The sequence below is a fragment of the Halichoerus grypus genome, chromosome 2 (assembly GCF_964656455.1).
Source record: "Halichoerus grypus chromosome 2, mHalGry1.hap1.1, whole genome shotgun sequence".
Classification (NCBI taxonomy): Eukaryota; Metazoa; Chordata; class Mammalia; order Carnivora; family Phocidae; genus Halichoerus; species Halichoerus grypus.
In genome coordinates, this window is record NC_135713.1 from 67637204 (window position 1) to 67651930 (window position 14727).

Below are 14727 nucleotides of genomic sequence, written 5' to 3' on the forward strand. Positions count from 1 at the left end.
CCACATCTTACCATTTTCTATCCTTAATCTTAGGTTGAATCCCATGATATTGATATTTTTGTACATCAAAAATGGTGAAATACCAGCAATTTCATACAGCTCAACCTAAGTAAAATGGCCAACAGAGTAGAAAAAGAGAGAGAGACATGCACCCAGCTAGAATAAGGAGAAGGGGACTATCCTCATGCTATAAAATTGGCGGCGGTTCTGACAGATACTACACAGATGAAACTAAAATAATTCAAGTACTGACTTGCCATCATCCTACAAGAAAAATCAACATGGAGTCTCAAATCATAAAGAGAAAGGACCCTGAGAGATTTGGGCAACAGCCCCTAATTTGGAGGGCCAAGGACTGAAGCAAAGCTGTATCTTGGGACAGACACTAATCACTATCTCCATACTTCAGCCTGAGGGCTCTTTGAGAGCTCATCCTACAGAGAAGCCTCTCGACCCCAGGGTCCTTACTGCTGCAGAGGGTAGCTCCCTAATGCAGCCATCCTGGGAGGAAACAAGCATGGCCTCACCTTACGAAAAGCAGCAGGCAGCAAGCCCACTTTCCTTCGGAGGTAGCTGGACTCTCTCCTATACTCTTGTGAAGCAGGACCTTCAGACAGGCCAAAGCTCTTACTTGGCTTACACGTCACAAAAGAGAAAGCTGAATGGAGAAAGCTAATCCTGGCCTCCGCAGCTTCACCCAGCAGAGAACAAACACTTCATAAATCTCCCCATCTTCCCACAGCCCCAGCTCCTCTCTTCCCCTCGGCCACTCCTTTTCATGACAGGGACATCTTCTCCAGCTGCTGGGTCCCTGATGCCCATGCAATCTTTCAGAATCCAGCTCTCCAACAAAGGATCTGAGGGGGAACAGATCAGCTAGCTTTCTTGTTTGCCAACAACACCTGCCGACTCCAGAGAGGAAATGCACTGGGAGACTCTCCTGGGCACACAAAACTGAGGACTATAAGTCCAAGCTTAACGAAGGGCTGGAAGAAAATGAGAGGACAAGCTACAGGGATCACAGGGACCATGTCCCAGGACGGGAAGAGTCTTATGAACGCACCAAGGCTGTGAGGGATGACCTGCAACCTTCCCTCTACGTCTGCCTCTCTTGCTTCCTTTTGTCCACCCTCGTTTCACTTTCTAATGACTCAGAATGCTGGGCAATAATACACTGATTAGCTGAGCTCAGGTCATAGCTGGCCTGTCTGACCTGAGGCAGGAAGATGGAGGATCTGACGTGTGTGAGAGGCCATTTCCCAAAAGGAAACCAGGGGGAATGGACGCTGGCCAGTCAATATTAACTAACACCCACAACAAGGAAACAAAGTACTTAGTTAGAACAGGAAGGAATTGAGGCCAGTTACACTCTCTGTTTTAGGACAAATTCCAGGTGTATATACATCTGTTATTGTTCAAGGATGAATAAAAAGGACGAAAATACTTGGACTTACAGGGTACCATATAAAGAATGCAGAACTGAGGGGTAAAAAACAAACAAGCAAACAAGAACAGTTAAAACCAAGCATTCAAAGCCAGAAAAGAACATGTTTCATACCCTCAAAGAACTGAATCTGAAGTGGGGGAAAAAAAGAACCCTTAAGAAAAATCTCCCAAACACAGTAAATATAACAAAGAAATCAAAAATGCATGTGGAAAAGCGAGACTCAATAACTAGAAAATTTAATCCCCAGAGAAAATAAAAACAGTATATAGTAAGAGCAGAACACATAAGCCGAAGATATGTTTGAATTGACAGATGGAAAGTTTAATAATAAGTTATACCTAGATACATGGTCAAAATTTAAATTTTATGGATAAAATTTTAAAAATCCTAAAAATGTCTGAGCGGGGAAGTGGAGGGGAAGGTTATCTTCACTGAAGCAATACATTAAAAAGCTTTTTTAAGAAAGAAAGCATATATTTTACAGTTAAATTCTTTTATTAAAAGATGAAGATGCTCAGGATGACTTCGGAACTAAAGTTCTACACTGAGTGTCCAAGAGAAAGACTCAAAGTGACAAAAACTAAAATAACAAGAGCTTTTAATATTTATTAAAGACTTAAAATATGCCAGGCATTGGGCTAAGCATTTATTTGTATTCATTCGATCTTCATAAAAACCAAATAAAATAGGTCCCAATATTATCCTCACTAGACAAACAAAGAAAATGAGACACAGAGAGGTTAGGTAATTTGCCCAAAGTTCACACAATAGATGGGAGTTGCCAGAATTTGAACCCAGGTAGCCTCATTCCAGGGCCTAACCATTTGAACTACTGTTCTAAATGAATTCTCTCTGATGTAAAAAGGGCACAGAGATCAGGCAAATCCAAACAAACTACGAGTGGTAGTTATAGTAATTTTAGTTATTAAAAGGAGAAAAGATAATTATTTGTCAGTGGTGAGAGTTAGAATTTACAATCAAGAAAAAGAAATACTCATCTCACGAGTGCCCAAACCTCGTCGCTCTTGCCCCATTGGAGATATCCAATGGGGCAGTTGCAGAATGCATGACCGAATGAGCTAATAAGCAAAGATCGGGCACAAACCCTATGTACTAAATTTAAAAAGTAATAAAATCCCTAAAAACAAAAGGGAGCTGACAGGGGAACAGTGGCAAAAAAAATAGGTATAGTCATTTCTGCTATAAATGCTTGTTTCAAAAACAAAAATTTATTCCAAAGTGAATGATTATATCAGGGAGCAAATTTTGTATTGCTTAAGTGAAATTTTGTCCCTGAGAAACAGAAGTGAAGAAGGCAGAAAACTGCACCCAGTTGAACCCAGCCACATAGGGATACACAAGACACACACACACACACACACACACACACCCCTCCAAGGTCGACACACACACACACACACACACACACACACCCTCCAAGGTCTACCAGCTACCTCAGTTCAATGTCTGTGTTCACAATCATCCACATATGCCAAAAAACTTCCTGTCAGATTTCAGATAACCCACTTTCTACCATTTTGCACTAACTCACAATCTGTACTCTTTCTGACATCCATGTCTACAAGTATAAACTTCAGGTCTTTTATTGTAGCATTTATGTTATTTCTAACCACCTAACATACATAAAACTCTACCAGCATCTTTATAGGTTCCCATCTCTTCTGTGTGTGTGCGTGCGTGTGTGTGTGTGTATCACTAGCAAAGTTTTTGAATGCTGTGCCCTACCAAGAAAAAAAAAAAAAGGTCTGATGGATAATGATGGAAAACCAAATCCCTCCAAATTATCTTTAAATTAGTTTGTGTCAACTTCCATCAAAATCCTTTTCTTTTTTGATACGGTAGGAAGAATTTAACAAATTAATTCTAAAGCTCCTTGGGAAAATTAAGTGGTCACTCATTAAAAGAATTTTTCAGCAAAGAAAGACAAAGGGAGATTTAAATTGCCCATTAATGAAACAGATCTTAAAGCCACGACAATCAGAGTCAAGCAGAAAAGTCCATGAAAGAGGTCAGAAAACCCAGAAATCAATGCATATTTAAATACAACAAAGATGGCACTTCAAATCAGTAGGAAAAAAAAACGGACAATTTACATCTTAGGGCAGCAGCAGAGCACAGCATGGGAGGGAAGAGCCTGTGGGGCTGGACAGGCGGCCCCGGATGGCACGCCAGCGAGATGCGTCCCAGCTGGGTGACCCCGGACAACCAGTGTCTTTATCTGTAAAACGAGGACAGTCATTGTACCTACTTCACAGGACTGCTGCGAGGATTATCAGTTATCATTTGTGAAGTGCTCAGAACAGGCATTAAAACAGTAAGTGCTATATATGTGATATTAAATAAATAAAAGAAAGCAATTCATGCTATGATAATCCTTAAATTCTTGGGAGCAGAAGGGAGGGACACATGGGGAACAGATTCTCTCATCATACCACACTGAGAAAATATGCAACATTATCAGTAATCAAAAATCCAAATTAAAATATTTCAACCATCAAATTGGTCAAAAGTTTTAGAAAAAAATTATATTGGTGGCCAACTAGGCAGAGACATTGGTACAATTCTATATGGAAGATAGAAGAATACTCTGAAACAATCTTTCCAAGGGTCACTTTGATTATATGCTTCAAAAACCGTTTAAAATATTAAGCCCCTTTGACCTAGTAATTCAATTTCTGGGACAAAGTTGGAACATAAGGACTTCAACAGAAAAGTTTCAAGTCACTTTTTCAGAGATGAACTAGAATCAGGGAAAAAAGGATGTGAAGAAATATTTTAGTTTCAGATATAAGCCTAAGAATTTTTACCTTCTAAAAATTCAAGTCTTGTTTCACTGTATAATTAATGTTTAATATTACCAAATTGCAAAAACAAAAAACAAACAAACAAAAAAACAGTTTTAAAACAAACCTTTTAACAGCATCCTTCTTCGGCTTATCTATAGTATCCCACCACTTTGAAAGGTAAGAAATCTCAGACCACATAAATTTTCTCCGTGAGTCTTCTTTCAGCTTGATGACCATGTTATTAAAAATATACTGAGTCATCTCTCTAAAGTAGTCATCAAAAGTCTTCAACCAACCTAAATCAAGACACAAATATACAACAAAGGTCTGATTCATATGTCTGATTTCAACTCAGTCACATTCCATTGCATCACCTTTGGATACCCTTAGATGTTTCATTCATATGAAGACACATTTAAAAATTTCAGAAATGTTTCAAGTAGTGAAATTCCATTTCAATGGATATGAAACTCAAAAAGTCACTAGTGACAAAACACTCTGAAAACTGCACAAATTCAGATAGAAATGAGGGAAAAAATGAGAAAAATGACCTGAGGCCCAAAAGCATTTATTTATGCTTAGTAATTATAGTATTGAATTCAATTATTTATAATTTATCTCTAATTTAAGGAATTTGCTTTAATTCTAAAAATCTGAACAGCATTAACAAGCTGGCAGTACTACTCATAATGTAATGAAAACTGTATCCTTTCATACTACATCTGAAACTCCCTACCCATTTTAGTAAGTTAAATTAAGAAAAAAAAAAGTATAAACTATATCTAGAAGTCAGCAGCAAAGCAGTAAGGTAATTAAGAGCACTATTATGAATACAGAGAAGTAGAATTCTGCCAAGAACGGGCATTAGTTTCCAAAGGCTGTAAATTATTCCATTTTTTGGAAGCACAAACTGACACTAATCAAACAACACAAGTGTATACATGTATGTCAAGTCTTTTTCAAAAGAAAATTGTAGATACTGAAGACTTAGTTCTCAGACTTTTCTCAAATATCCTGGAAATTTTATCTAAAGATATTTGCAATTTCACTATAAAGAAGCATCTTTTTATAAGATTCTATCTATTTGACAGAGAGAGAGAAAGAGAGCACAAGCAGGGGGAGCAGCAGGCAGAGGGAGAAGCAGACGCCCCGCTGAACAGGGAGCCTGACACGGGACTCGATTCCAGGACCCTGGGATCATGACCTGAGCTGAAGGCAGACGCTTAACTGACTGAGCCACCCAGGTGCCCCATCCCTATAAAGAAACATTTTTAACAAGACCCATAGGTCCAAGCATAGCCCTATCTGGCAGAGCATTAAAGCAACATGATGAGCTGCTGAGGCAAAATCATACCCAGCTATCTACTGGCCACGTGGACCTTCCACAGAACAACCTCTTATCCATGAAATCTTATAGAGAGATAGGAGTTTCTATACATCCAGGCTAAACTACTGCTCTATTTTTTCCAAACCTCAAACATGTGGGGAGACTAAAATATTAAGGGGTCAACTGGTTAGTTCTTTTGTTTATAATTAATATCTGAAATATACTGTATTAGCTAGAAAATAATAAAATGTGCTAGGGCAGAGAAGACAATGCAACTATTTTGACAATGTAAATATGAGCTTCTAAAAAGGGCACTGACACTCTGTATTTCTCCCTTTTGCTTTAACTAGAATCTATTCATTCATTCCATAGTTATTTAGTGAGCATGTACAAAGTGACAGGTATGAAGCCAGAAGCCAAAGAGGAATTCAGTGTAAAATATTCTTTACGAGGACTTTCTTGATCTGGGGCACCTTTAAGTTATTTTTAAAGTCACCAAAGAATACTACGTGGATAATTTAACTTTTCCATGTTTAAATAAAAAGCCTATATATATAGAAAATTCAAAGATAGCTCATGAAATAGTGGTTTGCAAAGAATCCCATCTTGCTTGGCAAAGGTACAAACTTGGGACTCCTGCCCCAGACCGCAAAGCCAAGATCCACATCTGGATTCCCAAGGACAAGCAAAGAAAAGCCAACCTACCCCTAGCATGCTCCAACTCGCTGCTAATGCTGACCATGCCAACATCTAAGACAAAAAAACATCAAGTGCTCAGACCAGAGTCCAGGATATAACACAGGACTTGATAAATGTTAGTTGCTATTATTATTATCATCTTCATCAGTCTTTAATGGACCCTTCCCCATCTCTACAATCAAAACAGGTAAAAGAGGAAATAAAAGATATTTCTAACAACTAAATTTTGAAAAGGGCACATTTATTTAAAACATTTAAATAAACTGTTCCACATCTTAAACATATTGGTAACCCAAAACTTTGGTTTGCAAAGAATTCATTCTATGCCCCCTCAAAATTCCTATGTTGAAATGCTAACCCTCAATACCTCAGAATGCAACTGTACCTGGAGACAGGGTCTTTCAAGAGGTGATTAAGGTATAATAAGGTCATGAAGGTGGGCCCTAATCCAATATGTCCTTACAAGAAAAAGCAATTAGGACACAGACATACACAGAGGGAAGACCATGCAAAGACAGAGGGCTATCTGCAAGCCAAGACGAGAGGCCTTCAGAAGAAACCAACACTGCTGACACCTTGATTTTGGACTTCCAGCTTCCATAACTGTAAGGAAATAAATTTCTGTTGCTTAAGCCACCCAGTCTGTAGTACTTTGGGATGGCAACCCTAGCAAACTAATTTAGCCCTAGAAAAAATCAGTGTTATTACCATCCGAAAAACAAAGATTGCACTGTGGGGAGAATTTATTTTACCAAGTACCATCATAATATTTAATTTAACATGTATCTACCTCCATATTGCAAGACTGAGCTAAAATCAAATGTTTGTAAGTGACCTCTACTTCTGCACCATGCTATTATTATACATGTGCAGTGAGGACCATGTAAATTCTTGAAATGGCTCTGTGAAAATTATTGTCTTTAAGACATCACACATAGGTGTTTTACCTAAATTTTAACAAAGGTCAAAACTAAGCCCTAATTATTTGGCTATTAACTCAATAAAATAAAAGAACTATTAACAATGGAATCACTCCAAAATTAATAATAAAACTCTAGTAATCTAGCATAGAAAGCAAATTTAGAAGAAATTGTCTTTATGAAGATGAATAAGTAACAGGTTTTTTTTTTCTTTTTTAAGTACAATTACTTGTTTTCATCAGTTATAATTTGTTATTAGCTAAGACCCTTTCAAAGAATAGTTTATCACAGGAGTTTTCATAAAGAAATCACAGTGACTGATTAATCCATGTTGCCTTCAACACTTCATTTGCCCTTCAACAATCATGCAGAAAATATGTCAAAGATATTTACGTGAGCCAAAATACATGCTGAGATGTCAACTTAAAAGCCTTCCATAAAACTCATCTATAATAGATACTAATATCACTACAATATAACACAATTAATGAAGAATGAACTAAAAGATAGCCTCTTGCAGCTTTTAATATTGAGTAATGTAACAGTAAATTAGCTTTTATTGCTCTTATACAATAGAGTAATCAAGTATTCCCTTTTACACTGAATTGGCTCTTTCTTTTCCTCAATTACTGTAAAACTACAATTGTATATTAACATAAGACCAATCAGAAAGACAGTATTTTATGAAAAGTTGTATGGGATGATTTTTTGTGACATAAAATTATATTCCTACCTCTGGATTTAATAATCTTAGGACATTGAGTTGCAAACTGATTTACTTAAGTGGTCAATTCACAGCCTTTTTCTTTCCCTTGAATACACTTGGAAATTGAACCAGGGCTAGAATAGCACGAAGAATACCTTTCCATTTACTCTTTTTCCCCTCTAACAACACTTTAACCCATAAAACAGCTAGTCACCATTTTTAAGTAAGTGGGGAAATATCTGAAACAAAGAATACATAATTAGAAGTTCTTTAAAGCAGGCATAACTCCAAATTTGCTATCACTATTTTATCACAAAAATTTTAAGTTTTAAAATATAAAGCCTAATAAAGTTGACAACTCTACTGCTTATTTTTAATGCTTGTGAACAATTAAGCACCTCGTAATTGTTCACTGACAAAACACTATTTTTTAAAATTTGACTCTTGATCTTGCTTCAAAATCTAAAGACTTTGTGGCACTCTGATCCTCTCAAGGAACACCCAGTTTTATTTGGTTCAAGGGCATACACAGCACCAATTTAGCACTTGGGCAAGGGGATCCCTTCCTGAGCCCTGGTCACTTGAGGGATCTTCCCATTCGTCCTCTGACCACATTCTTTTCACACAATAAATTCCCAAAGCAAAGAACCTGCCCACCCAGAGCCTGCCCTGACTTGCCCTGACCTGCCCTTCTGAGTACCAGGGCCCAGAAATCTGTGTTCAAACAGCCTCAAGCCAGTTTCTAGAGCCCACCAGGGGCCTTCTATAGGTTTTTCTATAGGGAAGTCGACCTGCGGGTGGTAACCTCCCTAGCCTGAGAAATGGGCAGGGGGAATGCAGTTTGCAGGGGTGTGGGAAGAGTGCTGGGGTGTCTGCAAAGGAGGGCCTGGTTTAGGACAGGGCCATTTCTGGGAGACAGGGCTGGGCTACTATAGGCTGGCTCTTCCCACATGCACCAACACATTCCAGTAGAGAACTGGAGCCTGATCCATCTCAACCCACACATGGCCTTCCTGATAATGGTGCTATTTCTCAAGGCAGGATGAAAAGACCTATCCTTATTTAGCAATGTATCAGTTTGATACATTGATACATTGATACATATAACAAAAAGTTATAACTTTTAAATGTTTATACAAAGGGCCTGAGGGCCTCCAGGTATTTCTGCCCCAATTCCTACAAATTTGAGAACCTATAACCCAAACTTCAAAGCACTGAATTCTCATGAAGCCGGCACCTGGTATGAAGCCTACACCATCAAGAATTCAGTAAGTATGTGATAGATGAACGACATGCACAACCAAAAGGACAGGGGGAAAAAGGTATATGAAGTATAAATACGAATTTATTACTCCAACTGGAAATGAAACCAAAAGGAAAAGACATTGCACACATACACAATTAGCTCTAATGCATTCACTGTCTGTTCTGATGCTAACCTAATAATCTTTGGTCATTATCTTTTAAGGTTCTATTTTATATTTAAAAAAGCTCTGTCAGCCCTAGGATAATTTAAAACACACATTCCCTCAAATCATTGCTACGCTGTTGTGATTTTAACTGCTACAATAATGATTTTTTTAATGACTACATTTATTCTACTCAAAGTTAAATAGGTACCGAATGTTAAAGAGAGCATAGAATTTTTTGAATCAAAAATAATTATATCCAGATAATAAACATGTAAAAACTGTAACTTAAGTTTCAGGTTACTTCTGTTTTAACATAATAGTCTCAAATTAAGAAATAAATATAAAGATTTATAAAATAAGAAAGCTTCTTTATTTTAGTAATTAAGTTATTGTCTATCAACATATGATCAACAGGTTTCTTCCATCACTTGTCAAATCCTTCCATAGTTGATTGCAATAGCCACTCTTACACTTAAGGTATCACGTACCATCTTAACTGGTATTATCATAACTCAAATCCACTGCTGATTAATTTTAATTCCAACATTTCCATTATAAGTCAAGCTTGTTTCCCCCTGCCCTGATAAACTGTGAAAGAGTTTTCACCAACGTCTTGTTCCAGTTTATTCATTCAAACACAAACCAAGCCTCTAATAAGGCAAAGCAATAAAGCTAATCAATGAAAACAGATTCCACAGTGAAAATAGAAGCGAAATGCCATGGGAATATAGAAGTGGTGGATTCCTACCAGGAGGACAGAAGAGAGATTCTTAGAATAGTCATCATCTGGACAGAGGAAAAAGGCGGCAGTTCCCAAACAGAAGGAAGAGCATGTGGAAAACACACAAAGCCACAAAGGTCTGTGTCAGTTTCAGGAAGAAGGCAGGTGGGTATGGCTGTGTGGCAGCTTACACGCTGGGAGTACAGAGAGAAATAAAAACAGAAGTGGGGGTCAGATCACCGAAAATCTTCTAAACCGTTTTTGATTCTTGCTGAAAATCTAGGAGGAAGGAAGTTAAGGTCTTTTGATCTGTGCTTTCAAAAATGAGTGTGCTGTGAGTGTAAAGGATAGACGAAGATGGTAAAGTAGAAAACAGGAAATGAGGCCACTGCAAAAATTCTGCTGGAAAACGTTTATGACGCCAAGGAGGCAAAATGAAGAGAAGATGCTAACTGACTGAAGCTCCCGAGAGAGGAGAGAGAGACTCAAAGATGAAGCTGCGGTTTTCCAAAGACCTGTGAGTCTTTGGAAACCTAGAAGCCTGCTGAATCCTATAAATGCTTCTGAACTCAGGTTTCCAGAATCACCTCACCTTTTTCCCAGGTGATTCAGTGTCATCTAATAGTTTTCAAAGCATATCAGCTTCACGTCCACGAAGCTGTTTGAGATACAGCACTTTTTGAACCCGTGTAAGATGCCCTCACTGGAAATTCTATCCCACACCACGGGAGCCATCTGCATTACCGTTAGGACAGCTGGGGTTTTGTTCACCCTGCAGCTGTATGTATAATGTCCAATTGTGACCCCTTACTATATTGCTTTTCTAAATGCCCTTTAAAAGACCTGCATACCTCGATATTTGACACCTGCCATTGTGAGATCAACCTCCACAATAATTTCTAAATCTGGGCTAAAGTTACTTCCCTCCCTTGTTAAGGACTCCATCCATGAGCATCAATTCACACTGAGTAGGACACTTTAGGCCTACTACGTCTTCCCCAAACAGGGCTTAGTGGTCTGAAAAAATGAAAAGTGTCTATAATATGAAAGAAACCATTAGAAGTAAAAGTAAAAGGGACTTCCTTCGAGGAGTTACTCTTAGGATATGAGGCTATTTAGCCTTACGGTCAAGGCAAATGTGGGGCAAATTATCAGTTTCTAAAAGAAACCATTTAAAAGCTGGAAAATACTGCTTCTAAATGACTTGCTAATTGTAAAATATGCAGCAATGAGGAAAACCACTCACCATCTCATGTACTCAAGTAGTATTTAAGGACAGGGACATCCATTTCAATAAGGATAGACCAGAAGGAAAAAAGGATGGGAAACAGTGTGGTGAGGTGTCTACTTTTGCAAGATAGTTCATAAAATGTTTTATATGATTAATCATACTAAAGTGGATGACACCTGACACAGAAACACTTAAAAGACCTTCTTCCTAGAAGCTCTGCCTGTGGTTTCAGAAGTATTACCTTCCAGAAACAATATTAAATAGTGGTTACAAGTCCGAGTCCAGAGCTTGGGTTCAAGCCCAGCCCTGCCACCAACACATTACTTGGACTCTCTTCTGCCTCAGTTTTCTCATCTGTGAAATAAGGGTAATAATAGAACTTTTGTCATAAAGTTGCTGAGAGCAGTAATGGATTTAATACGTGAAGAGAACAGTGCCTGAAACACAGTACAGTCTCATAAGCAGTAGCAATTATTTGTATAACTGGCACATCGGTGAGCTCTGAAGCACCCAGACTGGACAGACAGACAAAAGTAACCAAAATAGGAGAATGGGGACATGTCTGATGATCACCTACACCTCTAGGTGCTACTTGATATATATGCTCCTAAGGAATGCAGTCCAGTGAGAGCCGCAACAATCAGCATTCTCCCTCTGAAAAAGAACCTCAATACACCAATTTTAGAGATCGCTTAAAAAGATAATTCTAAAGAGCTGTGTAAACATTTAACTCTTAATGCCAACATTTTCTTAATTAAGATTGCCAGATAAAATACAGGATGCCAAGTTAAATTTGAATTTCAGATAAATAATGAATAAATGTTTACTGTGTGTTCCATATGATATTTGGAACACATATACACTAAAAAAATTATTGTTTATTGGAAATGTAGGCTTAACTTACATTTTTTTTATAAAGTTAAATCTGACAACTCAAGGGGCTCCTGGATGGAAAAGTCGGTTAAGCATCCGACTCTTGGTTTTGGCTCAGGTCATGATCTCAGGGTCCTGAGATCAAGCCCTGAGTCAGGATCTGCGCTCAGCGGGGAGTCGGCTTGGGATTTTCTCTCTCTCCCTCTGCCCCTCCCCCTGCTCGAGCACTCTCTAAAATAAATAAATAAAATCTTTAAAAAAAAAACTGGCAACTCTATTAACAACCCAAGGTTCAGATAAATGTGCCAAATTAGTTAACGCCCATAAAGCAAGAAAATCATTTGAACTAAATAAAATATCTTGAGAAGCAGCATGGTAAGTAGAAAGAACAGAGATCTTAGAATCAGGCAAATCTGAGCTTTAATTCGCCATCCTGTGCCAATTTATAACTGATGGATCTCGAAGACATTAGTATACCAACCCTAGCCTCACTGTCTTCACCTGGTAAATGGGGTTTAATTTACCAGTTTTGAGGGTTGCAGAATGGATTACATGAAGCAACACACACTAAACACTCCCCTGATACAAGGCAGGCAATGAATACCAGTTCTCACTCAGTTCTTCCTCATGCATCTTAGCTCCAGAAACTCAAATTTCCCATCACAGTGGCCAAAACCAAAGAACTCATTTTATCCCTCAATTATTAAACAAAGTGCTCCCCCAAACTGTGCCCACAAACAAACCTCCCCTCTCCTGACCATCTCCTTCCACTCAGCAGGTTCCTTTGGCAGATGGAGTTGCAAGTCTCCCCTGCTTTCACCCATCTGGGCGTTACCCAACTATGGCTGACCAGAACTCTTTTCTTCTGATTGTGCTGAACAATACATGAGCAGAAAACCTTTAAAATAACATCACACTGCAATTTCCTCACGTTTTTGTTCTCTCTCGCTTTTTTTTTTTTTTTTTAAGAAAAAGGGCACACAGCGGCACCTACATGGTTCAGACGATTAAAGGTGACTCTTAATTTTGGCTCAGGTTGTGATCTCGGGGTCGTGAGACTGAGCCCCAAGTCCAGCTCTGCACTCAGCAGGGAGTCTGCTGGGATTCTCTCTCCCTCTCCCCTCATCCCACTTATACCACTCTCTCTAAAATAAATAAATAAATCTTCAAAAAAAAAAAGAATAAGGGTACATACACTCATTTCAAATTATCATATAATGCTAAATGCAAAATTCTGTTTCCTTAATTTAAAAAAAAAGTGAAAAATCCTACTCATTCATTTGAATCAATAAAAACTCTGTAAAACAACTGCAAATGCACAAAATAAAATGATTTTCCACTGTGGCTCTTGTGCCTCTCTGATTCGGAGTCATACCACATGGGGGATTATTTTCTAATGTTCATTTTACAAATTGCTTAACTAACAATATGCTGTCCAACTTTCCATTTAGTATACCTTATCTACTCTCTACACACTGTGACTTTTTTGAAGGAAAATTAACTAAATATTTCAGCAGTTTAAGTAGTGGGAAGGAAAGAATTAAGATTGTAGATACAAAGGTGCTGTTTTAATCAGCTTATTAAATATAACATGAACATGTATCAATCAACTAACATATAATTTCATGGTCTATGATTCAAAACTTTTCAAAAGTGTAACAGTACAAAGTTATCAGCATTTACTTAACAATTCCTTTCCAATTTTGTTTTAACTCATGTAAACCATATAAAATACTGTATGACAATTGTTACATGTCCTCATAGACTGGAAGAAGGCATGATTAGGAATTAAAATACGAAACATAATTTGAAATTTATCTGTCTCGTGAGATATCAGAACTCGATCCAAAAAGAAAAACACCTACATATATAAAAACACAGCAACAGAATTCTTAAAGTTAGGGAACTCAATATAGGAATCTTTCATAAGTCTATTTCAAACATTCCTATCCCCAACAGACAAAACTCCGATGAAACAAACCACTGAGCTAAAGTTTGTTTTAAACTGTTGCTGCAGAAAATGCAAACAAATCTCTATAAATCTCATTTAGAAAGTAAACCGCCTAACTGCACATTCATTTAGGAGTATTATACAAAGATTTCCCATTACAGAGTCACATTTTGACTTGGAATGTTTGCACACACACTTATCTCTTTTCTTCCACTGAAAAAGAGGTTTCTTCATGATCTGAATGATTTACTTCTTCACAGAATAATTTAGCCTTACCTAAACTCTACTTTTGTGAAGGAGCGGTGAAAATTATCAAGAAAAGCCAGCGGTTCTGTTCTCTATTTTGCTTGGTAGCAAAAATCGCTATCGCTTTCACTTTCAAAAAGTCCATGGAGGAGCCTGGGTGGCTCAGTCATTAAGCATCTGCCTTTGGCTCGGGTCATGATCCGCCAGGTCCTGGAATCGAGCCCCACATTGGGCTCCCTGCTCGGCAGGAAGCCTGATTCTCCCTCTCCCACTTCCCCTGCTTGTGTTCCCTCTCTCACTGTCTCTCTCTGTCAAGTAAATAAATAAAATCTTTAAAAAAAATAAATAAATAAAAGGTCAGGGTCAGACTATTATTTCTTCCTCAAG

General features: G+C 38.0%; 1 protein-coding gene across 1 annotated transcript in view; it reads right to left on the minus strand.

Moving 5' to 3' along the window:
- Positions 1-14727, minus strand: part of MAN2A1 (mannosidase alpha class 2A member 1) — a 165866-nt gene that overhangs the window by 120954 nt on the left and 30185 nt on the right. The window contains exon 4 of the mRNA XM_036123025.2: positions 4379-4550. Coding sequence (XP_035978918.2) covers positions 4379-4550 — 172 coding nt within the window. The remainder of the gene's footprint in view (positions 1-4378; positions 4551-14727) is intronic.